At 44.0% G+C, this 25,525-nt stretch overlaps 1 protein-coding gene and 1 pseudogene across 1 annotated transcript in view; one reads left to right on the top strand and one right to left on the bottom strand.

The window, feature by feature from the left end:
• Taf1b (TATA-box binding protein associated factor, RNA polymerase I subunit B) overlaps positions 1-25,525 on the bottom strand; it is a 70,749-nt gene that overhangs the window by 27,367 nt on the left and 17,857 nt on the right. The window contains exons 4-8 of the mRNA XM_032907521.1: positions 23,972-24,069; positions 23,594-23,689; positions 17,259-17,409; positions 15,422-15,572; positions 8,626-8,725 (exon numbers count right to left, since the gene is read on the bottom strand). Of these exons, the coding sequence (XP_032763412.1) occupies positions 8,626-8,725; positions 15,422-15,572; positions 17,259-17,409; positions 23,594-23,689; positions 23,972-24,069 (596 nt within the window). The remainder of the gene's footprint in view (positions 1-8,625; positions 8,726-15,421; positions 15,573-17,258; positions 17,410-23,593; positions 23,690-23,971; positions 24,070-25,525) is intronic.
• LOC116904912 lies at positions 9,632-11,448 on the top strand (annotated as a pseudogene).

The following is a 25,525-nucleotide window of genomic DNA, read 5'->3' as shown; positions in this document are numbered from 1 at the left end:
AGATAAATGGCTAGACTATATAAAGAAGGAAATAGCAGAATAGTGTAGATCAAACCAGTTTTTAAATGGGCAAGTGATTTGAACCAAACAACTCAAATGACATACAAGTGGGTAACATGCATGAAAATGTACACATGCATGAAAAACACTCACCACCATCAGCTGTCAAGAAATGCAAAGGAAAACCCAATACCAAACATCTCCCCTGAGTAAGGATGACTCCTACTAAAAGATGGAAACATGTTTTCTTTCTCTTTCATAACATGGTACATGGAGAAGAAAAAAAAATCTTAAACACCCTCCCCCAAGGAAAAGAAGCAAAAACAAAAACCCCGATTGATGATCTGAACTCATCTACTCCGTCACGGCAATGTAAACTGGACGAGCCACCGTGAACTAAAGCAGAAGCCGCAGCGGCATTCCGTTTCAGGATGGAGACAGAAGCTGGTACAGCGGCACTCTGCATCAGGACAGGGAGGCAGACTGTGGGTTTGAGGTTGGCAGCCTTTGCTACAACAAAAGCACCCGTCTGGAAAATAAGCAGCAAAAGAAAACACCAAACTCCAAAACCCGAAAGCTCAGCACTGGAGTCTGCAAGTCACACAGTAGAGTGCACCCACAAGAAAGCAAGCAGTCTCAGGCCACGCGTGCACACTGACTGCAGCACAGCTCACTGCAGCCCATGCGTGGAGGTAAGAAAATGTGGTCTACAGCCACTGCAGGATATGTTCAACCATGAAGAATGAGACCCTGTGTTGCAGTGGCCTGCACTGGCATGGGATTAAAGTCAGGCCCAGGAGATGCTATGGCATGCTCTCCCATGTGGAGGCTCAAGAGGTCGAGAGTAACAGGGACAGCCAGAGGCTGGGACTTGTGACTGTCTAGTGCACAGCAGGACACCTTTCAAGAATGAAAACTGAGGGGGTTGAGGATTTGGCTCAGTGGTAGAGCGCTTGCCTAGGAAGCGCAAGGTCCTGGGTTCGGGTCCCCAGCCCGGAAAAAAAAAAAAAAAAAAAAAAAAAAAAAAAAAAGAATGAAAACTGAGTATCTGAAAACAGACAGTAGAGAGGATTCCCATGTTCCCAACACAAAGACAAACATGTCAACTGCCCCATTTGATCACCACACACTGCACACATGCACTGAAGTAAGAAATCATACCTCATAAATATGTACAATTAATTATGTGGATTAAAGTCAAACAGACCTGAAATCATTAAATAACATTTTTATTTATATTGATAAAAAGTAGTTCAAATTTGACACCTACTAAACATGTCTCTCAAAACATCAGAGAAACACAAATCAAAGTACCTAGTTTCTCTTATTCCAATCAGTAATTAATATTGTCATTAATAACATACGCACACAAAACCAACAAAATGTGGCAAGGATGGGGAAGGTGGTGCCCTTTATACACTGTTGGTGGGAGTGTAAATTAGTGCAGCCGTTGTGCAAGGTAATGTGGAGAGTCCTAAAGAACAAAAGCCAAGCAGCACACCTACTTTTACTCCCCCTCACTCTTTATACAAATACATTTTAGTTATTAATCTCTCTCATTAGATATGCAATGTTCCTTTATGATATTCAGTGCACTTATGTCATCGTGTTCTCCCCACAGTCACTGCTCCTGTCACCCTCCCATCGCCTCTGTCACTCCTTAGACAGTATCCTTTATACTTGTGTGTGTGTGTGTGGGTGGGTGGGTGGGTGGGTGTGGGTGTGTGCGCGCACGTGTATGTGTGTTTTAATCTATTGTCTACACATGGGGAACTGTCTTAATGATTGATGTGAGAGGGCTCAGCTCGTTGTGGGTGGAGTCATCCCTGGGCATGTGGTCCCGGATGGTATATGAGAGCAAACTAAGCAAGCCAGTAAGCAGCACCCCTCCATGGCCTCTGCGTCGCTCCTGCCTCCTGGTTCCTGCCTTGATGTCTCTCCCTTATGGGCTGTGCTGTGGAACTATAAACTGAATTAAAAACCCTTTTCTCCCCAAGTTACTTTTGGTCATGGCATTTTATCATAGCAACAGAAGCCCTGGGGATAGGGGAGGAGGCTCAGTGCAAGCATGAGGGCCTGAAGTGGGTACTAGGAAATAAGACAGGACCTTGAGCTCGCTGGACAGCCAGCCTGACTAATAGGAAGTCCTAGGTTCAGTGAGAGACTCTCTCTCTCTCTCTCTCTCTCCCTCCCTCCCTCCCTCCCTCCCCCCTCCCCTAGAGAGAGAGAGAAAGAGGGAGAAGGGGGGAAGACACTTGACTCTGGCCACACACATAGGTAAACACATGTAGATACCACACACAGAGAAAGAGTAAAACTACACTTCCTAATTAAAAAGAAAAGAACTATCTTGATATTAATCTCAACACATAAACTCAGATCAAAAAGCAATGTCCTCTAAACCAAGACTATAAAATACTAAAGGAGCAAATGGATGTGCATGTGCTTTCTAGGTGTGAGAAGCCCTAGAAATGGGCGTGACCAAAGACTAACAGAAATGTATATTGAAACCCTTCTTTTTCAAAACTAATTCTCCCCTACAACAGCTTATCATTCTCTCCACTCTCATCAAGAGAGGGAACACCCTTCCTGGGGCCTGAAGGAAGCTGCTGTGTGGACGCCTGTCACATACTTGGACTTCACAGATAGTCCTTATGGACTGAAGGATGAGCTATTTCTTCATAGAGCCTAACTCATAGGTCTGTTTCCATGTCAGAAAACATGACAAGTGGGCTCATGCGATTACTCAGTTCTCCTCACACTGGAGTTTCCCATCAATCTATGATAAAGCTGCTGGTGTGTGTCCTGGACTGCGACTTGGTTGGAGAGTTAAGGACAGAATATCTTTAGGCACTGGCAGAATGGACACAGTCTTGCCCAATCGAAACTCGAGGACTCAGTGAGCAGCAGCTGTGAGGCAGCATGGAAGCCTAGCAGGTCAGGAGGTGAGCCGCATGACATGCTGGCCATAGGGAAAGGTGGAAAGGGAAAGGAAATAAGCCAGGGCTCAGGAGGGGGGATTTTACAAACCAAAGCTAAGCAGAGAACTAACATAAAGGTGATAAGCCAGTCACTAGCCTTCCAGAAAAGTCGAACATATAATGACATAGAGACACACACTAGAACAAGGCAGCAGGTTTCTGGCTGGCTTAGCAGGACATTTCAGTAAGGCTCAGGTGACTACCAGAAACAATGTTTCAGCCACTAAGTCTAAAGTTAAACTTTTCAAATCAATTATTTTTTCAAAGCAAGCTTCCTATTATGTGATGATTTCAGGAACTTTACTACTCTGAAAGTCAGGGCTTTGCTCAGTTTATGTGGGATGCCATTGAAGACATATAAACAAGGGCTGGTGAGATGGCTTGGCAGGAAAGAGCATGTGCTGTGCAAGCACAAGGGTCTGAGTTTAAGTCCCCAGCACATAGGTGAAATGCAGGCATGGTTGTATGTGCTTAAAGGCCCAGCATTAGTAGCTGGGGACGATGGATCCTGGAAGCTCGTGGATCATATGCCTAGCCAAAACAGCAAGCTTCAGCTTCACTGAGAGATCTGATTCAGTATAATTAGGCATGGAGCAATATTGGAAGGCACTTCTGGCCTCTGCATAGATGTACATGGGTGCAGGCACCTACACACACATATACATAAATACCAACTTGGAGTCCAGGTCAGTTCTAAAGCTAAGAGCTTAGGTTTTCATTCCCCCACACTGAAACAAGACTCCCAGGACGGTGTTTCCCCCTGGTGTCACTCCAGTTCGGCTGTTCTCCAACATTCTGACAAGTTAGTTGAGGCCTAGAGTACTTGCTGGAGAGCAAATGTCCTGTCCTTTATACCATTGACCTCACCCAAGACAAGAGACACTCACTTGTTTTATCAGGAAGAGGCCCACTTCAGGTGGCTGCTCTGGCTAGCAGGCCTTGCCTCAGCAGAAACAGAACAGCTCCCACTGGAAGTACCAGCCTGAAGGGCTTCCAGCTTCGCCTCTATTGCAGGCCTTTTGTTCCTAGTGCCATCTCCCCCTCGGGCTTGAGATTGGTCTCCGTGACCAGTGTGGAGTTCCCTTTTAGCTCAGTATACTATCTCTGCCCCCTCCCCTCTGTTCTCATACTCATGGATTCCTACAGCCCCTCCAAACTATGGCTGCCTTGGCCAGCCTACAGAGTAAGATTGCCAGGCCAGTTATCTAACCATAGCCACAGACACTACTGTAAAGCAGACAATAACAACACATGAAAACTACTTCATGGGCTTGGCATGAAGAATCAACTATAAAGATTTCAAACCAGGGCTGTCTGAAACATAATGTCTACTAGTATGATTTCCTTTTGCTTTCTCCATGTCGAGTGAGAGCTGCAGATGCTCTCTGCTTCTCTTCTGTGGATACTCACCATCACACATGCACACACATGTGGAACACAACCTTGCCTGCCATGATGGAAATTGGCAACTAAAGAGGAAAGATAGCTGCCCTTGGACTAACCCCACCTCAAAGTGTGCTTTCTGCTCACCAAGGATTTTAGGGACTGCTGCTCACAAATTTGGTTGGACTTTAAGGTGTAGACACTAGAGCCAAGGAGCATCACATGTTAGACAAATCTCTCACAGCATCTCAACTTGGTACAGGAAGCTTTGAGGATTTAATGACCTGAGATGTTGGTCACATGACATGGCCTGCTTATTATTTGTCTTTCTAGTCATATACGTTCATCTGGCTCAATGCTACAAATTAGTACCTCACAAAAACAGAACAAGCTCAGATACAGAACAGTGTCTTCAACAACCGCGACAGAAAATAAGAATAAATGTGGCTACAATTGCAGAAATGAAAGTAAGGTATTAAAGGATTCTAGATCATAAGTGTGATTTTGTGTTTACTTATTTATTTATTGTGTGTGTGTATGTGCAAGAGCGTGTATAGTCAGAGGACAACTTGAAGGACTGGTTATCTCCTCATATCCTGTGGGTTTTAGGGATCGAACCCAGGTTGTCAGACTTGGCAAAAGGCTCCTCTACCCAATATGCAGTCTCACTAGCTCAAGTGTGATTTTTGGGGTAACAGTAAATTTTCATCCTACTATTAGTACTATCCAAAGATAATCCATATTAATAAAAGCCACTCAGAGTGAATCTATTAAAACTTGGAGGCCAACTTACACTCATGTGCATATACTCACACACAGACACATACATGCAATTTAAAATAAAAAATAGGGGTTGGGGATTTAGCTCAGTGGTAGAGCGCTTGCCTAGCAAGCGCAAGGCCCTGGGTTCGGTCCCCAGCTCCAAAAAAAAAAGAAAATAAAAATAAAATAAAATAAAATAAAAATATTTTTTTAAAAATGGAGACCAAAACTTTACTTGTAAATAGTAAGGAGATATGGCTAAGGGGATATATAAATGAGTTTATCTTATTTTGAACAATTTTTAAGTTGTAATTTTACTTATCAAAGAACAAATGAAACACTTTCTTTTTTGGAATTATTTTTGCTAGCAAACAAATTATACAACACAATATGACATCCTTCCCATCACCACTGACATACCAGTATTTGTAGGAAAGAAGACAAACAGCAAGTGTCCATGCACTCATGCACATGTACATGCGCACACCCACGCACTCCCACATGCATGTCCTCACACATTAAAGAAGTAAGAGAAGTTCACAAACTACTCAGGCGCTCTAGTGGCTTGCCAGGGAATGCTCCTAATCCTCTGACATCAAATTGCTCTTTTCAAAGCCCCTGAGCTTCTCTTCTTCTATATACACACACACATCTATGGTTGAATTCAAAAGTTAGCACAGTAAGAGATTAGTGCTAATAACCGCAACAAACAGCAACACAAGTAACCAAGGTGGCAGGGCTGAAGATGGCAGGCGCAGTGTAAGAGCTGTCATTCCGGGCTGGAGAGATGGCTCAGCGGTTAAGAGCACTGACTGCTCTTCCAGAGGTCCTGAGTTCAAATCCCAGCAACCACATGGTGGCTCACAACCATCTGTAACGAGATCTGATGCCCTCTTCTGGTGTGTCTGAAAACAGCGACAGTGTACTCATATGTGTAAAATAAATTAAAAAAAAAAAAAAAGAGCTGTCATTCCAGGGGACCTGGGTTTGATTCCCAGAACCCACAAGGGTAGTTCACAGTCACCTGTAACTGCAGTTCCAGGGGATCCTGGGCCTCTGGACTCCTCAGAGAGAATCACTCATATGTGCATACCCTATCCCTCATACATAATTCAAATAATAAATACTTTTTAGTGATGTAAATGGGATTGGCCTAACCACTGCTCCTAGACACCTCTGAATTGCTGACATCACCATGCCAGTATCTTATGGTCACTGTTGAGTACACTAGTGCTTACTGAATCTAGGCACTGTGACTGATCCTGGATAGTCAGTCTGATAAGGAATGGCTGCCAAGTGATGAGTGGGCAGGTCACATGCCAGGCATTCAGGCTGCACAGGGATGACTCACACCCTGGCAGCAGTACACAGGACGGCCATCAAATCACTCAAAACTCAAGACACACGATGTTCCATTACATTTCTCAAAATTTTTGAGTTAACATTTTAATTTCTCATCTAATATTTCTGTGCTGTGACTGGCTGCAGGTAATGAGAACAGTGGGTTGGAGGGGTTGGCACATTCTAGTCCTGCTACACCCTGATTGGGCAACAAACTGCAGTCAGTTCCCGACTAATTCAGAGAGAGGTAAAATCCTGAGACTTCTCCAACATTATGTCAGTATGTTATCAACACAGACAAGCCAGCATACTTTTACATCACAGGGCATTTGATTAGAAAGGATTTTCTGAAATGTGAGACCAAAGTGGGTGGGAGGTCCTCTGCATTATGTACTACCAAATAATGATTACTGATGTAGCCTACCACAGAACAAAGGAAGTATTTTCTAAGAGAATTAACTGAGGAAAAAAAATTCTTACAATTATTTGGTCCTAAATGTTTTTTATTTATTTTGCCTTAAATTCTATTTCCAAAGAAGGGAATCTACCTACCTTTGAAAGATTGAACAATCAAAGTAAACCAGACAAATGAATGGATAGATGACAGATGGATGACAGATAGACAGACAGACAAGTAGATGGGACAGTGTATGCCTTAACTTTTGGTATAAGACATCAACTTCGTCCTGCCAAGATTGAACCCCCAGTGAACGTGATTGTTGAGGGGAGGGTGGTAATGGGGGGCAGCATGTGGAGGGGAAGGCCATGTAGAAGGGAAGGGGGAGGGGTTAGGGGGATGTTGGCCCGGGAATAAAAATCGAAATGTAAATAAGAAATACTCAAGTTAATAAAGATGGAAAAAAAAAAAAAAGACTTCTTGACTGATGCCAATGTCTCGCCACCTACAGTGACATCATTAGGACATTTGCTCAGATTCCGAGCTGTCCTCTTGGTAACTACGGTTCTTCTGCTTGACCCATCGGTAGTCAGTCTCAGGTCCATAGGATGTGGGCTTTCCTGAACATCCCCTATGGACTTTCCTATCTCACCGGGCCCTGCTTCTCTCCAGCAATGACGCTAACAGGAACAGCAGCAGCATTCTGGCAGCACCATCCTACCCGCTGGGTCAAGGCCGGGTGACAGGTAGGAGCAACCTCAAGTAAGTGTTCCTGACTCAGTGTTTTCACCCAAAGTTATGGAGAGTTTTCCGTTGCTGTTGTATGTTTTTGTTTTTCATAAGTAATATTTCTCAATGCACTGTTCACTTTGGTTAATTTTACTCAAGACCCACGTTCTTGGGAGTTTTTGTACATTGCTGTCCGATAGTGGCTTTTGAAAGAAAAGATCTGGAGCTTCTTTAGCTGTCTTTTTCTACAAGACTGAGAAACTATCACGGCACAGAAGACTTCTGATATGGGAGATACAGTCCAGACCTAGGTCTAATGATTTGCCTATCATATAAGGCTGTAGAAAAGTTACGATGTTTTAGACTTAATTCCACATCTTACAAAGCACACTGTCTTTATTACGTTACCACAGCATTACTAGAAACCACGGGCATGCATTCCACAGATATCTCTTAAGCTGCAAACAGTGCCATTGCCACAGAGGCCACGCAAGCCTAGTACAATCATTTAAGTGGAAAATGGAAGAAAATGTTTAATGTTAATATTTAGCATACCTACAACCATCTAATGAAGAACAAGGGAAAACTTTTGAGTACTCTAATAGTAATAAAGATGCACTGTTGAAGGACGGAAGCATTTCCACTAGGAAACAGGTCTAACGTAAGATAACGGAGGCTAGGCATAAGACACCTGCCTGTAATCTCAGCACTCAGCAGGCTGGGGTGGAGGGGTAATGAGTTCAAGGCCAGCTTGGGTGATACAGTGAGACCCTGTCTCAGGAAGGAGAGGAATTAACACAAGTAGCAAACTTAAGCCAGCTCCTCCTAAAGACCATTTTGTGTGAGGCAGGGACAGAACCACATCTTTTTCAGAGCCATCATATGAGCAAATTTAAAAAAAAAAGAACACTCTACCCATCATTAAATTACAACTACGGAAACTAGACTTTAGATGTGTTTGAAAACGGAAAAATCAGATACTGCGCGAGAGAACGTAGAAAGAACTGTTATACACAAAAGAATCTAACTTACCTCGACAGCAAAGATGCCTTTGTCTCGACCATATACTTTCATCTCCTCTGGAAAGACCTTAAAAGCATTTATGTATGGAATATGATCCTCTTCAACAAACCTGCATTTTTCAGAAGGACATCTCAATGAGAGCTATACACTTGCTCTGAGTCAACTCTTTCTGAAAATCTAGCCCCTTCACAAGGGAAGAATACACTCAGTGGATTGTACCTCCCACATATTTCAAAAGCTACTGTCCCCAGAACCCACGAAGACCAGTCAGCTGCCTGTCTACAGACTGTTTAACTCTAATCAATGCTGTGTCTGAGGAGCATGGATCTGCCAGTTCACTACCAGGCTCCCACAGCCTTCCTTCATCTCTAGCTCCCATCACATGACTATCTCCTGCTCACCCTGCGAGTCCCTTCTTCAGGAAGCTCTTCCTTGGTCCCTATTTCTTTGTCTCCCTTCTGCCTTCAGGACCTAGCCCAGTGCATGCTTGCTGATGGATCAACTATTAAGGTTTTCATCCCAATACCTTGTATACAATAAGAGATCAAACATTTTAGTCAAATGTTGAGTCTTAAGAAAACTCCAAATGTTAAAAATGGACTAAAACATGTATTTATACCTCATTCATCAAGTAAAATAAAGGTTAGGCTATGGTACCGTGAGCACTAGTGAGGAAGCAGTAGTGAACCAAACAGGTAAAATTCCTGCTCTCACAGACCTTGTATTCTAGCTAGAAGATGTGGGCAGCCAGTCAATAAATGACAACATGCTAAGAAAACAAAGCAGAGAAAGAAACAGAAGAGAGAATGCAGGACAGGGTCTCCTGTGTAAATTCCCAAACAATAAGAAAGCCAGGTGGGAATAAGCACTGAGAATACACTGCCTCGGCCTCCACTGTCACCAGCTTCCTAGAAAAGGAAGTGTTGACCTAAACTTAATTTTAAAATTAAAATGTGATTCCTCTTTTAGTATATTGAAACTTGAGGATTAAATATTCAAGGTAGAGTTTTTAAGCATGGCTTTGGGAGGGGAGGGACGAAAGAGAAAGAAGGAACGGAGACAGAGCTCTGAATGCAGCCACCAACCACCAGGTGGGACAGTTCGCCAACAGCTTGTGGCCAGCACACATCCTCCTGGAGGAGGGACAGGGCAGCTGGCAGCTCTCTTCAGCACCCCGGAGACATCAGCTCCCCCTGTGTTTGTGCCTGTGCCCCAGGAAACATCTAAAAAAAGAAAACTCGATGATGAAGAAGAAAGTGTGGCCCACGTTAAAAAGCCTGTTTTGTAAATCTTTATTCCTTTTTTGGAGTGACAGGGTACAGAGTGGGCTATGCTCACCTTTCCTGGGTTCTCTGAGGCAGGACTTGTCAGGAAGAGTTCACCATAAAAGAATACCTCCAGAGTAGACCTCAGACATAAGGGGGATAAAGGGCAGAGAAAAAGAAGATACAAGGATGCAACAGTGTGTCCCAGTTGGGTTGATAAGAGAAACTTCTTGGATCTTATAAAACTTTCTCAGAAACCAAGTGGGAGGGCACATGCCCTTTACTCAGAAAAGGCAGATAGATAACTGTGAGTATGAGGTCAGCCTGGTGTATATAGCAAGTTCAAAACCAGCTGCAATTTCACAGTGATATCCTCTCTCAAAATAATGATGATGACGATGATGTTGTTTGAACAGCTACCTCCTTTGAATTAAAATTCCACCTGATAAATATGAAAAAAAAAAAAGCCAGTTTTGCAAGAGCCTGCAAGAAAAGTGAAAGTGAAGAAACTCTCCGATGCAGACAAGAGGCTGGCAAACAGGGAAAGTGCACTAGCGAATGCTGATTTAGAAGAGATTCATCAGGACCAAGGGCAGGGAAGGAGAAGGTCTCAGTCTCGTGGTAAAGCGGCTGATGGAGAAGCCCTGGATGTCAGCCTCAGTGAGGATGGGGGCCAAAGAACAAAAGTCCCACTCGACCCCGAAGAGGAGCAGTTAAAAAATGAGAGGACTGTGTTTGTTGGTAATTTGCCTGTCACGTGTAATAAGAAGAAGCTTAAGTCGTTTTTAAAAGAGTATGGACAAGTAGAATCCACACGATTTCATTCTGTGATGCCAGCAGAGGGGACGCTATCCAAGAAGTTGGCTGCAATAAAACGTAAATTTCCTCCTGACCAGAAAAGCATCAATGCATATGTAGTGTTTAAGGAGGAGAGCACTGCTGCAAAAGCACTGTCAAGAAATGGGGCCCAGACTGCAGAAGGATTTCGTATTGAGTTGATCTGGCATCTGAAACTGCCTCTAGGGACAAGAGATCAGTATTTGTGGGAAATCTCCCTTACAAAGTGGAAGAGTCTGCTTTGGAGGAACACTGTGGACTGTGGGAGCATTGTGGCAGTGAGGACCGTGAGAAACCCACTCACAGGAGTCGGCAGAGGGTTTGGCTACATGCTCTTTAGAACACAGATGCTGTTCATCTTGCTTTGAAGTTAAATAATTCTGAGCTAATGGGAAGAAAACTGAGAGTCATGGGTTCTGTTAATAAAGAAAAACTAAAGCAACAGAATTCAAATCCAAGCTTGAAGAAAGATGTCAGTAAATCTAAGCAAAGACTTAATTTTACTTCTAAAGAAGGAAAATTCCATTCTAAGAATGCATTTATTGGAGAAAAGGCAGTTCTCATGAAAAAGAAGAAAGGACAAAAGAAAAAAGGACAAACGAAGAAACCAAGGAAACAGAAGTAATAACAGACTCTGTCCCCTTTCTTTCTGTGGTGAAACCTTGCAATGAGTGTCTAGGTTTTTTATGGAATTATGAGGAAAATGTGGAGACTTCCACAATGTCTATCTATTTTTGTATTAAATTCATGCCATATGTAAGGCCTCTCTGAAAAAAAATATTTGAGGTAACATAGGTGAAAGCCTCTCCCGCTGGGTTTTCATTAGTTGCTTTAGGTTACATAAGGTATCTATGCATAGTAAACTACAAAATTGGTTTAACATTATTATATACATGATATAATACATACCTATCAATTCCAAACAGCTAGACTTCCAAACGCTAACATGTGCATCATTTATTTACTCCTTGATATGTGCACACACATACTATACATATTTAATAAATGTACTAATACATGCTCAAAGCAGGTCCAGTGCTAGAAGAGAGAGTGACAAGAGATGAAGGGTTGGCCCACCCTCACCCTACCAGTTCAGGCAGACAGGAAAGAAGGATCGTGCCCACATGGGCTGCCAGAGAGGCTCATTCAGTGGTGCTGAAGCAGAGGCAAGGAAGAGGACTGAGACTCAGGGAGGCAGAGCTGCACCCAGAGCAGGTCTGGAGGTTTAACAATGACACAGTGTGGTCTAACAATGACACAGTTTCCAGCCCTGTTCTAACCACTTCTCAATGTTGGCTTACTTTTGAATTTGAAATTTCTTTTAGAAAACCTTTCACCCCTACAATGGATGGCAGCTCAATCAAAATTCTAACACACTATTGCCTTTAGTGGGTATTATCAGCAGCCTCTCTGGATCAAGCCAGGAAGTTGTTGAAAAGGAACTGACACAAGAAAAAAGCATCCCTCGCCCCTCTCCTGCCCAACAAAGGTCTCAGCAGCATCTCTGGGAAACACTCTCTGCTCATAATTTTAACGCAGTATTTGGAAGCTTTGATTTGAGACACATTAGACTTTAACAAGCCGGCTCTTGGCTGTAGACCATCAAAGCAACACCACATATTAGAGCTGTGTGCTCTGCGGAACAGTCCTGGTCTGTTTATCCTTTCCATTTCCCTTACTACAGCTTCATCCAAGCAGCCGCCTCTTGCCTACGGTATAGGAAAAGACCTGTCTCCCTTCCCTGCACAGAATACCACTCCACAGAGCTACCTGGGTGACCCTTTAAAGTCAGATGGTCGCTCCGGCTACAGTCTCCCCACCACTTACTATAGGACTTAAAACTCAAAGTCCTAATGGGCACGGGGCATTTTTAAGGTAATAAAATATGTCCTGGAAGTGAATCAAAGTGACAGTGCATATTTTTGTGGTATTCTGAGAAACCACTGAATCACATTTTACTTCCTGTTTTGTTTTGTTATGTGAGGCGGTCGCACTGTTGCCCTGGAACACACGTCACACTTCTGCCTGCCTCTCTGTCTCCTGAATGCAGAGGGTTAAAGGCTTGCACCATCACACTAGTGCAAATTGTGCATCTTTCTAGGGATGTATTTATTTTATGCATATGAGTGTTTGCCTGCACATCTATGTATGTAATACATGTGTACCTAGTGCTCATGGGGTCTAGAAGAGAGTACCAATCCCCTGGAACTGGACTCACAGTCAGTTCTGAGATACCATGGGCTTGCTGGGAACTGAGCTCAGATTCTCTGAAAGAGCAGGAAGTGCTTCTAACTCACTGAGCCATATCTCAGCCCTAAGGGACTGCATATTCTTAATGGTTGGAACTTTATCATATGGAAATTATACGTCAATATTTTTAAGTTATAGGAATGAGAGGCCTGGAGGTGAAAACAACCAAGATTTATTATAAATGCATATGAAAGTGTCAGAAATCTTTAAAGGGGAAAAGTTCCCTGATCCTGGCGTGGCTTACCAAGCTCTCTGTGCTGCTCACTCTCAGTCCTCCCCTCCTGTCAGGCTCTTCCTCCAGAGCCCTGTCCTGGTTAGGTGCCCGCCCCCCTGGAATGCTGGGATAGCGCGGGTTGGGCTGGCTGCTCTTCCACTCCAAGAGCAGCTCAGTCAGGCTCCACCCGGCACCCTAGTTCTGCTCTGACGTGCGTGGCTCATCACCTTCTCCTTTATCCATGGTCATCGTGAAAGTGGACACGGCTTACAGGCTCCCAACTGCCTCTCAAGGCTCTGCACTCTAGAGCACTTACACGAGTACAGCAGCTGCTCAACAAGGACTTGTCCAAGCAATGTTGGCTGCTGTTACTGTCTGTTGTTGCTGCCAGCAGGGGAGGGTCCATTATAGTAAATGTGAAGGGATGAGAAGAATTAATCCTAAAGCCCATGGATGCTGCTCTGAAGATAAATAAGGAAACAGTTCACCATCAACTACAAAATATGTAGGGCTGGGTGTGGTAGTACACACCTTTAATCCCAGCACTGGAGGCAGCGTCAGGCAGATCTCTGAGTAGAGGCCAGAGTGAGGAGAGCGATCCTGTCTTTAAAAAAAAAAAAAAAAAAAAGAAAGAAAGAAAGAAAGAAAGAAAGAGAAGAAAGAAAGAAAGAAAGAAAAAAAGAAAGAAAGAAAGAAAGAAATAGAGAGAAGGAAGAAAAAAAGGAAAGAAAAAAAAGAAAAAGAAGGAAGGAGGGGATGAATGGATGAATATAGATTCCAGCCAAACTAGCCATGGCTCCCTGCAGAGCAATGCTCTTCAGCTTCTAGCAGTAGCTCAGACTGCTCTGGAGAACCTGGAGGGCAACTCAGCAGAGATAAACAGGCCCTACCCCAGGGTCTGAGTCCTGCAGTCCCCGGTCAACGCTGGGGCTGCTGGTCAAGAGGAGACAGTTGAGAATCTGACTTGGAGCTCCTTCTGGGGGCAAAACAGAGCACAGAGAAGCAGTGGTGTCGGCCTCTTCTCCTACTGCCCAAGGGACTCAGCCTGTGTACCCCAAGGAGCATGGTGGGCGACTGCTGGGTCTAATCTTGAAGGCATTTTATAATTCCCTGTGTGGGGAGGAGGGTGAGCAAGGGAGGCTGAAGACTGGGACTGTTTACTCCACCCACACAATGTTTTCCCTGAGAAGAACTTCTCTCATTTGTTAAATTTCTAGGGCAGTTCTGTTGCCCACTTACAACTGCCCTGGGATGACTGGCCCCTTGACCCAGCTCTGAGGACAGGATTACGTCCTCATGATTAGGGATCTTTCTGAAAGACCCTCTGGTTATCAGCAGGAAGATGGAAAGGAATGACAGCCTGCAGACAGAGTGCAAGTGAGAGATCGGTAGGCAATCAATCCGGGTGAGGTGAGGTAAGGCAGGGGGGGAAGATGAGTTACAGAGCTGTGTTGGAAATGTAAGGGCTACAGTACAATGACGGGCTGCATATGTAGAGTGAGGAGTGTCCAGGAGAAACCCTCCGTTTCCTGCCACCACCAGGGTCCATAGCATGTGCTAAGAACACTGGAGGAGAGCAGGATCAAGGAGGCAGATGGTGAGGCAATTTTTAGTCACATGGTTTTAACACTAAAGGCATCAAGTAGTCATGACCATGGGCAGCTATACAGATGAATGTATGGGTCTGGCCCTCGGCAGACAAGCCTGGGCTGGTGATATAGAGTGTGGAGTCATCAGCACAGAGATAATAATTAGTCTTGGGAGAAGATGATGTCATCTACTGAGGGTACAAAGCAAGGCAAGGTTCAACTGAGCAAAGTTCACTGAATCGCGAGAGGTCTATGTGCAGCTGCTCACACCTGAGACCAGCTTTATTATTTGGTTAATATGCCAAAATCAAAGGCACTATCATCATTTATGAGGAGCAGTCTATTTAATAGAAGGACAAGTGCCGATGATGACAGCAGTGACTGTGAGACTCCATGCTGACTTGCCAGGGCACTAATGATGCTGCACTCATTGCTCAGGTGCTCACACAGTGCCAGTGGTGGAAGCAGTTACAACCCTAAGGTACCATTACTATGACAGACCCGTTTTACCTGGAAGGATGCAGAAACAGAGAAACATTTACAGACTTGTTCAATGACTACCCAAGCTTTTATGCTTTCTTATAAAATTAAAAATATCTAGAAGATGTTCCTAAATTCACACAGATAATCAGGAAGTAAGTTCAGCTTACCTCAAAAGGTCTGAAAGTGTAATTGTTTCTCTCTGCCAGAGCAAGGACAGATAGCAGAGGGCAAGTGTCCTGGGCACAGTCATCTTCAGGAGCCCCTTCTCCTTCCGCTCTGAGTACTCCACTCCATCAACAGATCCAGAGCAGACGGATGCTGCTTATTCAGAAACACAGTGAAACTTTTAAAAACGAGTAACAAAACAATGGCCATTCAAAATAAATTATAACTGATTCCCTTCATGTATTCAATCTAATTAGGGTTATCGTGGGAGTAGGGTGGAATGAGATTTTTAAAAGAGATGTAAATTTTTATGTAGTGAACACAAGCTATTTTTAAAAATAAAAGGTCAGGGGCTGGGGATTTAGCTCAGTGGTAGAGCGCTTACCTAGGAAGCGCAAGGCCCTGGGTTCGATCCCCAGCTCAAAAAAAAAGAACCAAAAAAAAAAAAAAATAAATAAAATAAAAGGTCAGGGGTTGGAGATTTAGCTCAGTGGCAGAGCGCTTGCCTAGGAAGCGTAAGGCCCTGGGTTCGGTCCCCAGCTCCGGAAAAAAAGAATCAAAAAAATAAATAAATAAATAAAATAAAAGGTCAAACAATCAGAGGGAAAATTCCAAACTGCTTGGATAAGGTAGCACTTTACCCCCACCTACCCTCCAGGTGCCCTCCAGCAGACACTATAGCCAAGCCTACTTATTCTACAGAGACCCACCTCACTTTCTGTGCCACTCCCCTAGGCCTGGGGAAATGACAATGACCGGTGTCTCACCTCTCCAGTAATTTACACTCTACTAAGCCATAAACAATTATGGTGGACAGAGAAAAGTGTTGTCCAGAAAAACAGCAATGCAGGGGCATCCAAAGGTTTCTAGAAAGGGGGCAAGATGGCTCTTTTGAGCAGGTGGTCAGAAGGACCTCTTTAAGAAGGTGATACCTTGGGGTTGGGGATTTAGCTCAGTGGTAGAGCACTTGCCTAGCAAGCGCAAGGCTCTGGGTTCGGTCCCCAGCTCCGAAAAAAAGAAAAAATAGAAAAAAAAAAAAAAAAAAAAGGTGATATCTGAGCAGAAAGCTGACAAATTCTACCTTAAGGGGAAATCCCAGCATGCCAGCAGCAGTGAAGACAAGACAAGGTATACTAAGGCGCTCTCTCTCTCTCTCTGCAATTTTTTTTATAACATGGAGAACTATTTGAATTATATGTACTTAAAATCTTGCCTTTCAGCTAGGCACTGTGGCCATGCCTTTAATCTCAATGCCTGAGAGGCAGACCCTCTCGCCTCTATGAGTTCAATTCCAGCCTGGTCTACAGAATGAGTTCCAGGACAGCCAGGACTGTTACAAAGAGAAACCCTTGTCTTAGACAAAAAAACAAAACAAAACAGAACCCTTGACTTTCTGTCTACATATGCAAATCAACAGCTTTCTGGTGGCTGGGATGCCACCTATAGCAGTCATGTTTATTTCTGAGTGGGATGGTAGCTGGTGTTTTATATTCCTTGTAATGGTCGGCACTTTATAGTTTTAATTTTAGTGTAAAAACTAAAAGAACGCTCCAGAAATCATCATTTTTAAAAGATTTATTTTTTATTTTGGTACATGTGTGTCTGTATATGAGTGTGCACCATCTGTGTGCCTGGTATCTGCAGAGGGCACAGAGGACACCAGATCCCCTAGAACTGGAGTTATAGACAGTTATGATCTGCCCATGTGCACGCTGAGAATCAAGCCCAGATCCTCTGGAAGAACAGCCAGTGACTGTCACACATATGTAGTCTCCTATACACACACAATAAATAATTACGGTTTTAAAAGACTCTAGGTAGACTGTTTCTCCATTTTACCTGACTTTGATGATCGTTTGGTGGCAGGGAAAGGCTTTGGAGTCTGGGAGTCAGACTGGAACTCTGCTCCACTTTCAGGAGGACATGTGGTGTCACTGAGCAGCTCAAAATCACTGCCCCAGTCTGAGGACTGCAGATTGTCTTCTAATACCTGTTCACAAGCAACACAAACAGAAATTACTGCTGGAGTTTGAAAGCTAACTTCTGTGACTCTAAATAGTCTGCCCATCACTGAGTCCTTTCTGGGGAACTGCTCTGATCAGCAATGTTTCCCAGAGAGGGACTACAAACAAGGCTAAGTAAGGAAACAGTCAGACACACACACACACACACACACACACACACACACACACACACACACACACACACACACACACACTCCTCCCCCTCCCCCCAGGTGTGCCTCTCTTGTAGGATCAAAAGAAAGCACCCATGCCCATGTCATTTTGGATCCACCATGCTGGCTGCTTTCTACCACATCTGCCTGGGAATTTTAACTTTGTGTCTTGTCCCTTCCTTTCTTTTGCCCAAACTGCCTTTTCTCTCTTTTCAATTGATTTTTTACTCCACTGTGCTGCCTTTCCAACCGCTCTTCTTCCTGATTTCTTACTTCCCCGCATAGCGCTTTCTGTGTATAACCAGTACCTAAGGAGGATGGACTACTTCATACTACTGTTGTCACGTGTGAACTAATGAGATGGCAGTCAGTGTCTGGAGAATAGTCAGGGGACCAGCTACTTAAAGATCTCATTAGCTTACATGGCCACGAGGAGCTGATAACATTCAGTCCTATGACCTCACCCCGCAGGTCAAGAAACATGACCTTATCACAAGGAGATCAAACTCATGTACTGAAGAAGCATATGGAACACAGAAGCAAAAAATCCTGAAGGAAACTAAATGTCCCTTGCATGAGGCAAGGTGCATCACAAAGCTGACCGAGAAGCATGCACTTAGAAAACCTGAAGCAATCAGAAGAGGACTTCCACAGATTCCTGCAAGGCACCTACCTGCCTGCTGTTCTGTCATAGACTCTGCCCTGTTCCCAGTTTTTCTGGGCTATGTAATTTCCCACTGAAAGCCAACTTCTCCACTTGTACACTCGCCTCAAATCACTCATTTCTACTGTAGCAGTCTGTCAATACTAAATACACTATCATCTCTCCCACTTAAAACTTTTCCATCCAATTTTTCTGAATGTCTTTGAAGCAAAATGCCTTGAGGAAGTGAAGATAGGCTGCCTTTGATCCGTCTGCCTGCCTGGTACCCCATTCCAGTTCAGCTTCACTGGGTTGTCTGATCAGTCTCAGCCCTCTCTCCCTAACCTAGCAGCAGCATCACCAGATGCCATTGTCCTCCTATGAAACACTGTCTCCTTGGCTTCTAGAACATCCCTCCTCTCAGCTGTCCTGACTTCACAACACAGTAACCCTGGGAAGGCCCAGAGCTCAGGTTTTTGGTCCTCTTCTGTGTCTGCATTTTGGTAGCATCCAACAAACTTAGGGTTTAAATCATAGCTACTGTGTTTTACGTTTGTGATGTACCCACCCACATTTTAAAACCCCTGAAATCCAGGTAACTCATACAATCATTAGCATGCACAGTTTAATTTACAGCATTCTTCCTTAAGGGTACTTAAAATGTTGGGGTATCTCAGTATGCTGGCTAATTTTGGCTTACTTAGCACAAGTTTGAGTCATTTGGGAAGAAGGAACTTCAGTGAGCAAGCATGTGTGCCATTTGGAAATTAATGCTACAGAGGCCCAGCCTCTGGGTGCTGCTATCCCAGGCAGATGGCCCTGGGCTGTATAGGAAAGTAGGCTGGGAGACTTGATGCCATCCTTTTGCCTTTCAGCTGCTGCCTTGCTGAGCAGACACAGGTGGAGTGCTGCAAAAACAAGAATGGAGCTGCTGCCATCACTGCTGTGGTACAATCAGGATCCTGCAAAGTCCTGGGGAAGGGAGAGGTCCCTAAGCAGCCTGTCGTCCTCAAGGCCAAAGTGTTCATCAGAAGAGCTGAGGAAAAGATGAAGGGTGCTGGGTCTGCCTGTGTCCTGCCGGCCGAAGCCACACAGGGAGGTTCATATAAATGCTACCATTTTCCATGTAAAACAAAACAATAACAGAAGAGGCTGAGCAAGCTGGAGCCAGTCAGTTTGTAGTGTTCCTCCAGAGTCGCTGCTGCAGCTCTTGCCTAACCTCCTTCAGTGACGCACTAGGATGTGGAGTATCAGAGAATTAAACCCTCTCCTCCCCAGTTGCTTACGGTCGTGATGTTTTATCACAGAGTAACAGGCACTTGTTTGGAAGCTGTAGTTCAGGGGTAGAATGCTTAGAGCCTGGATTTGATTATTTCATGGCTATAATGTACACTGGCAGTTTTAAATGTCTATCCTTTCCACTACAGACTTGTCTGTTTCACTACATATGTGATTTCTCCTCTTGGATGTCTAACAGCTGTCTCAAACTTAACATGTCCCAAACCCTACCCCTGGTCCCACCTGTCCTTTCTGTTTGTGGCAGTTCTTTCCTTCTACCTGCTTAGGCTGAGAAACCTACAGGCATCCTTGACTCCTGCCTCCCACACCCAACATGTAGACCATCAGGAAGTCCCGTTGGATCTCTCACCAAAACCCTTCTACAGCCTACTGCTCATCCTGTCTTGTGTGCTGCCAGCCCCATCCGCTGCCGCTCACCTGATATAGGATTGGGTGGGTGGTCCAGGGAGGCCTGAAGTTCAGCATTGCTTCTTTTCCACACCTCATGCTAACCTCATTTCCCAAGACCCTTCACCATACTGGTAAGTCCTCCATGGCCAGTCTGGGTTATATAACATCCTTCCCAAGGCCTTACTATACACATTCGTTTGCTCGATCTGGAATCAATAGTTATCCATAGCTCAAACACGGTAGGTTAGGGTGCAGACACTGGCCTCTCTACTTGGAACAGTTGCATCCAAAGCCCTAAGGTCGAATTTGCAGAGTTACTGAGGTCCCTACATTCCAAGGTGGGATCTGTGGTCCAGAACCACTAGGCAAGTTCTCTATCTGTAAGTGACTCCCCAAACACATTTTTTAAAATTTTTTATTAGATATATTTCTTTACTTATATTTCAAATGTTATTCCCCTTCCTGGTTTCCTGTCCATAAGCACCCCCATCCCTCCCCCCTCCCCCATATGGGTATGCCTCCTATACATCCCCCCCCATATTCCCCTGCACTGGGGGTCCAACCTTGGCAGGACCAAGGGCTTCCCTTTCCACTGGTATCCCAACAAGGCTGTTTTCTACTACATATGCAGTTGGAGCCCTGGGTTAGTCCATGTATATAGTCTTTTGGTAGTGGTTTAGTCCCTGGAAGCTCTGATTGGTTAGCATTGTTGTTTTTATGGGGTTACAAACTCCTTCACCTCTTTCAATACTTCCTCTAATTCCCCCCAAGGAGGTTCCTGTTCTTAGTTCGGTGGTTTGTGCTAGCATTGACCTTTGTATTGGAAATGCTCTGGATGTGTCTCTCAGGAGAGATCTATATCTGGTCCCTTTCAGCATGCATTTTTTATCTTCATCAATCTTATCTAGTTTTGCTGGAGATATATATATATATATATATATATATATATGCCACATGTGGGTCAGGCTCTGAATGACAGTTCCTCAGTCACTGCTCTAAACTTTGCTTCCATATTCCCTCCTATGGATATTTTTTTTTTCCCCTTTTAAGAAGGAGTGGGAGCATCCACATTTTGGTCATCCTTCTTCTTGAGCTTCCTGTGGTCTGTGGATTACATCTTGGGTAACTCGAGCTTTTTGGCTAATATCCACTTATCAATGAGTGCATACCAAGTGTGTTTTCCTGTGACTGAGTGACCTCACTTAGGATGATATTTTCTAGTTCATTCCATTTGCCCACAAATTTCATGAAGTCATTGTTTTTGATAGCTGAGTAGTACTCATTGTGGAGATGTATCACATTTTTTGAATCCATTCCTCTGTTGAAGGGCATCTGGGTTCTTTCCAGCTTCTGGCTATTGTAAATAAGGCTGCTATGAACATAGTGGAGCATGTGTCTTTGTTATATGTTAGAGCATATTTGGGTATATGCCCAGGAGGGGTATAGCGGGGTCCTCAGGTAGTACAATGTCCGATTTTCTGAGGAACCTCCAGACTGATTTTCAGAGTGGTTGTACCAGCCCAAACACATTTTTAATTTAAAATATATTTTTCTCTCCCTTTCAGGAAACAGTACTGCGATACTAGTGTGACAGAAATGATGTGATTTACCAATGGGCTTCCAATTCATTTCTTATTCGCTAGGATTTAATGTGATACTATCCACCAGGTGTTTACTCACATCAACAAAACTTTTTTAAGTTTTCAGTTAGCCTAAGATTAAAGTGTCATAGAGAACCCCAATTTTTCATTTCTGTTTTCTATGTGCTAGGCAGCATCCCAGGGTGCAAAGACAACCAGAGACACCAAGTATGAAATTTAAAAGTCATGTTTTGACTATTTTGAATAATTCTTTCTTTCTTTTTTATGGCATCATAAAACCATAGAGCACCTTTTGCTTTTCGTGACAAGCATGTGGGCTCCTATACCTGGACAGGTTAGTGACCCATGTGCATCTCTGAGGCCCCTCCTTTGTTCACCTATAACTTATTCCTTTCATTTTGACCCAGGCATCTTAGTCCTGGATCACTGACCTTTGCATACAGACTTATGAGGTCCTTGCCAAACTAGGAAATGCTGGACCACCTCCCAAGTTTCTAGCAAACGTGAGTCATGAGGACTGAGTCTTGCCTCAGTCCTGGAGGGTAGCTGCCACTCTTCAGACACACCTCAGCACTGGAACTGTCCTTTACTCCAAGCAAAAGTGCCATAACACACTTCGGAAGCAATTCAGAGAAAACTGCTCAAAGAGTGGCTTGGATGGACACCCAGATTGCCTGGCCTTCACTTCAAAGCTCTGAGATGGGACAGTAAGGGGCAGATATGGAGATGCCAGGTAAAGTAAGCAGGGGGCCAACTGAAGGAGTGACACACGCAGGGCCTGGGGATGCAGTTCAGTTGCTAGAATGCTTGCCTAGCATGCACAAAGCCCTGGCTTGGATCTTCTGAATACAGCATAAACATAAAATTATATCTGTCAATCTAGCACTCGGGAGGCGAAGGCAAGCCAAGGTCATCCTCGACTATACAGCAAGGCTGGCCTAGGATACATAAGACCCTGTCTCAAAATAAAATAAGCTGGGTGGTGCACTTGCCTTTAATCATAGCACTTGGGAGGCAGAAGCAGTGTGGATCTCTGTGAGTTTAAGGCCAGCCAGGGAGAAATAATCAGATCCTGTCTCAAAAACAGCCGCCGCCACCACCACCACCACCACCACCACCACCACCACCACCACCACCATCATCATCATCATAGGACTATCATATGCAAAAAATTCTAATAACAATAAAAAAACAAGATAAACAAATACTACAAATTAAGCAGCCAAATGACAGATGTCCCTCAAAAGCCCTCTTCTAGGCCAGTTAGGAAGCCCAGAGGCACAGAGTTTACCCAACATATTAGTTTGACTCCAATGCTACAAAGCAAATAAGAAATTCCTTAAAGTTCTCTCTATAAAATGCATGAGTTGGGTTTGGTGGCTGTAATCCTAGTACTTGAAAGCCTGTAGCAGAAGGATTACCAAGAGTCCAAGGCCAGTCTCGACTAGGAAGTTAGACCTTGCCTCAAAAGACCAAAACCAAAACAACAAAAATTTCCAAAAGGAAACTGTGATGGTTTGCATATGCTTGGCCCAGGGAGTAGCACTATTTGGAGGTGTGGCCCTGTTGGAGTAGGTGTGGCCTTGTTGGAGTAGGTCTGTCACTGTGGATGTGGGCTTTAAGACCCTCATCCTAGCTGCCTGGAAGCCAATATTCTACTAGCAGCCTTCAGATGAAGATGTAGAACTCTCAGCTCCTCCTGCACCATGCCTGCCTAGTTGTTGCCATGTTCTAGCCTTAAGGATAATGGATTGACCCTCTGAATCTGTAAGCCAGTCCCAATTAAACATTGCCCTTTATAAAATGTGCCTTGGTCATGGTGTCTATTCATAACAGTAAAACCCTAAGACAGAAGATAAATTTTAATTCCTTCATGTTATAACTAGTTTAATAAACAGCCACAATTCATTTTGAAGTCTAGATCATTCTGGATTGCACCAGACGCCTCTTTCCTGAAAATCCACAGACAAGCACCACAGTCAGACTCAAGCAGTCATGAGAAACACCCTTGTTTTTCTGCCACGCGAGTGAATTTTAGTGCCTCATGTCAGGGCCCAGGGCTCACCTTGGCTTTCCTTCCACTTGTGCGAACTGGGTTTTTACAATAGGCCTGCTTGCTCTTCTGAAGGTAGCGCTTCCAAAAACTGTGCAAGACTTCATTCTACCAAGGAAGGAAAACAGGTGATGGTGACATACGCACAGGCACATGTACCACACAAGCTCTCACACTCTACCGATGGCCCCTCATCTACATGCGTTCTCACATGCTTCTCCTTACTGGGCACATGGGAAAACCAAATAAATAATGTTCCATTTTGTTTTTCAGTGCTGGGGATTAAATGCAGACCTCAAGATAGACTTCTAAGTTCAGAGTTAGGGGAGGGTCCACTCAAGTCCCACGTTTCAAACGACAACAGCTAACATCCAGACACACGTCACTTACCTTTAGTTCTGGGCTTACTCCGAGGGTCTCCAGGGCTTCTGCCTGGTGATAAAGTATGCACTGGAAGCCTTCGCACACGTACCAATCCCAGCCTTTCTCTGAAGGACAAATAACAAGCCTTAGACGCATAGATTCCTACTCACTACAATGCTTCTACATAATGCCATCTCTCTTTACATGTGCCGAAAGACTTCCATTTTTGTACTTCAAATAGTTTTCTTGTGTGTACACATGTACGCTTTATGAATATGCATGTATTCTTTGTGTATGTGTGTATACTTTGTATGTATGTATGTGGATTTTGTGTCTATTTGTGTTGTACATATTGTATGTATGTACATTTTGTATATGTGATTTTGTATGCTATATATGTGTACATGCTTTGGGTTTTGTTTTGTTTGTTTTTTTAATAAGGTCCCACTATGTGACTCTGCCCAGCAGGGAACTTGCTATGCACATGAGGTGGCCTCAGATGTGTATCAATTTCCCTGCCTATGTTTCCATCTCCTAAGTGCTGAAAGCACAGACATCCATCACTATACTCAACCATGAATAGCTTCTTTCTTCTTCTAACATTTATTTACTTATGTATGTGAGTGCTCCATTTGCATATATGCCCACATGACAGAAGAAGGCATCACTTTATAGATGGTTGTAAGTACACCATGTGTATAGTGGCTGCTCAACTTCTGTGTCAACTTGACACAAGTTAGTCATCGGGACAAAAAGACCCCAAGTTGAGAAAACGCCTCCATGAGATCCAGCTGTAGGGATGGCATTTTCTCAATTAGTGATCAGTGGGGGAGGGACCAGCCCATTGTGGGTACCACCTTTGGGCTGGTGGTCTGAGTACTATGAGAAAGCTGACGAGCATGCCAGGAGAAGCAAGCCAGTCAACAACACTCCTCCTTGGCCGCTGGACGAACTTCTGCCTCCAGGTTCCGACCTCGCTTGAGTTCCTGTCCTGGCTACCTCCAATAATAGATTATAATCTGGAAGTATAAGACAAATAAGCCCTTCCCTCCCAACTTGATTCTTGGTCATGGTGCTTTATCACAACATTAGGAACCCTAGGACAGGGGTTGGGGATTTAGCTCAGTGGTAGAGCGCTTGCCTAGCAAGTGCAAGGCCCTGGGTTCAGTCCCCAGCTCGGAAAAAAAAAAAAAGAAACCCTAGGACAATGTGGTTGCTAGGAAATATACTCAGGAACTTTGGAAAAGTAGCCAGTGCTTTTAACTGTTGAACCATCTCTCCAGCCTGATAGTCTCTTTCTTTCTTTCTTTCTTTCTTTTTTTTTAAAGATTTATTTATTTATTTATTTATTTATTTATTTATTTATTTATTTATTTATTTATTATATATAAGTACACTGTAGCTGTTTTCAAACAACCAGAAGAGGGCATCAGGTCTCATGACAGACGGTTGTGAGTCACTATGTGGTTGCTGGGAATTGAACTCAGGATCTCTGGAACAGCAGTCAGTGCTCTTAACCACTGAGCCATCTCTCCAGCCCCAGCCTGATAGTTTCTATCTGTACATTCTTTTTACTAATTG

The sequence above is a fragment of the Rattus rattus genome, chromosome 7 (assembly GCF_011064425.1).
Source record: "Rattus rattus isolate New Zealand chromosome 7, Rrattus_CSIRO_v1, whole genome shotgun sequence".
NCBI classification, from domain to species: domain Eukaryota; kingdom Metazoa; phylum Chordata; class Mammalia; order Rodentia; family Muridae; genus Rattus; species Rattus rattus.
The sequence above is the reverse complement of the archived record's forward strand: the minus strand, read 5'-3'. Positions and strand labels throughout refer to the sequence as shown.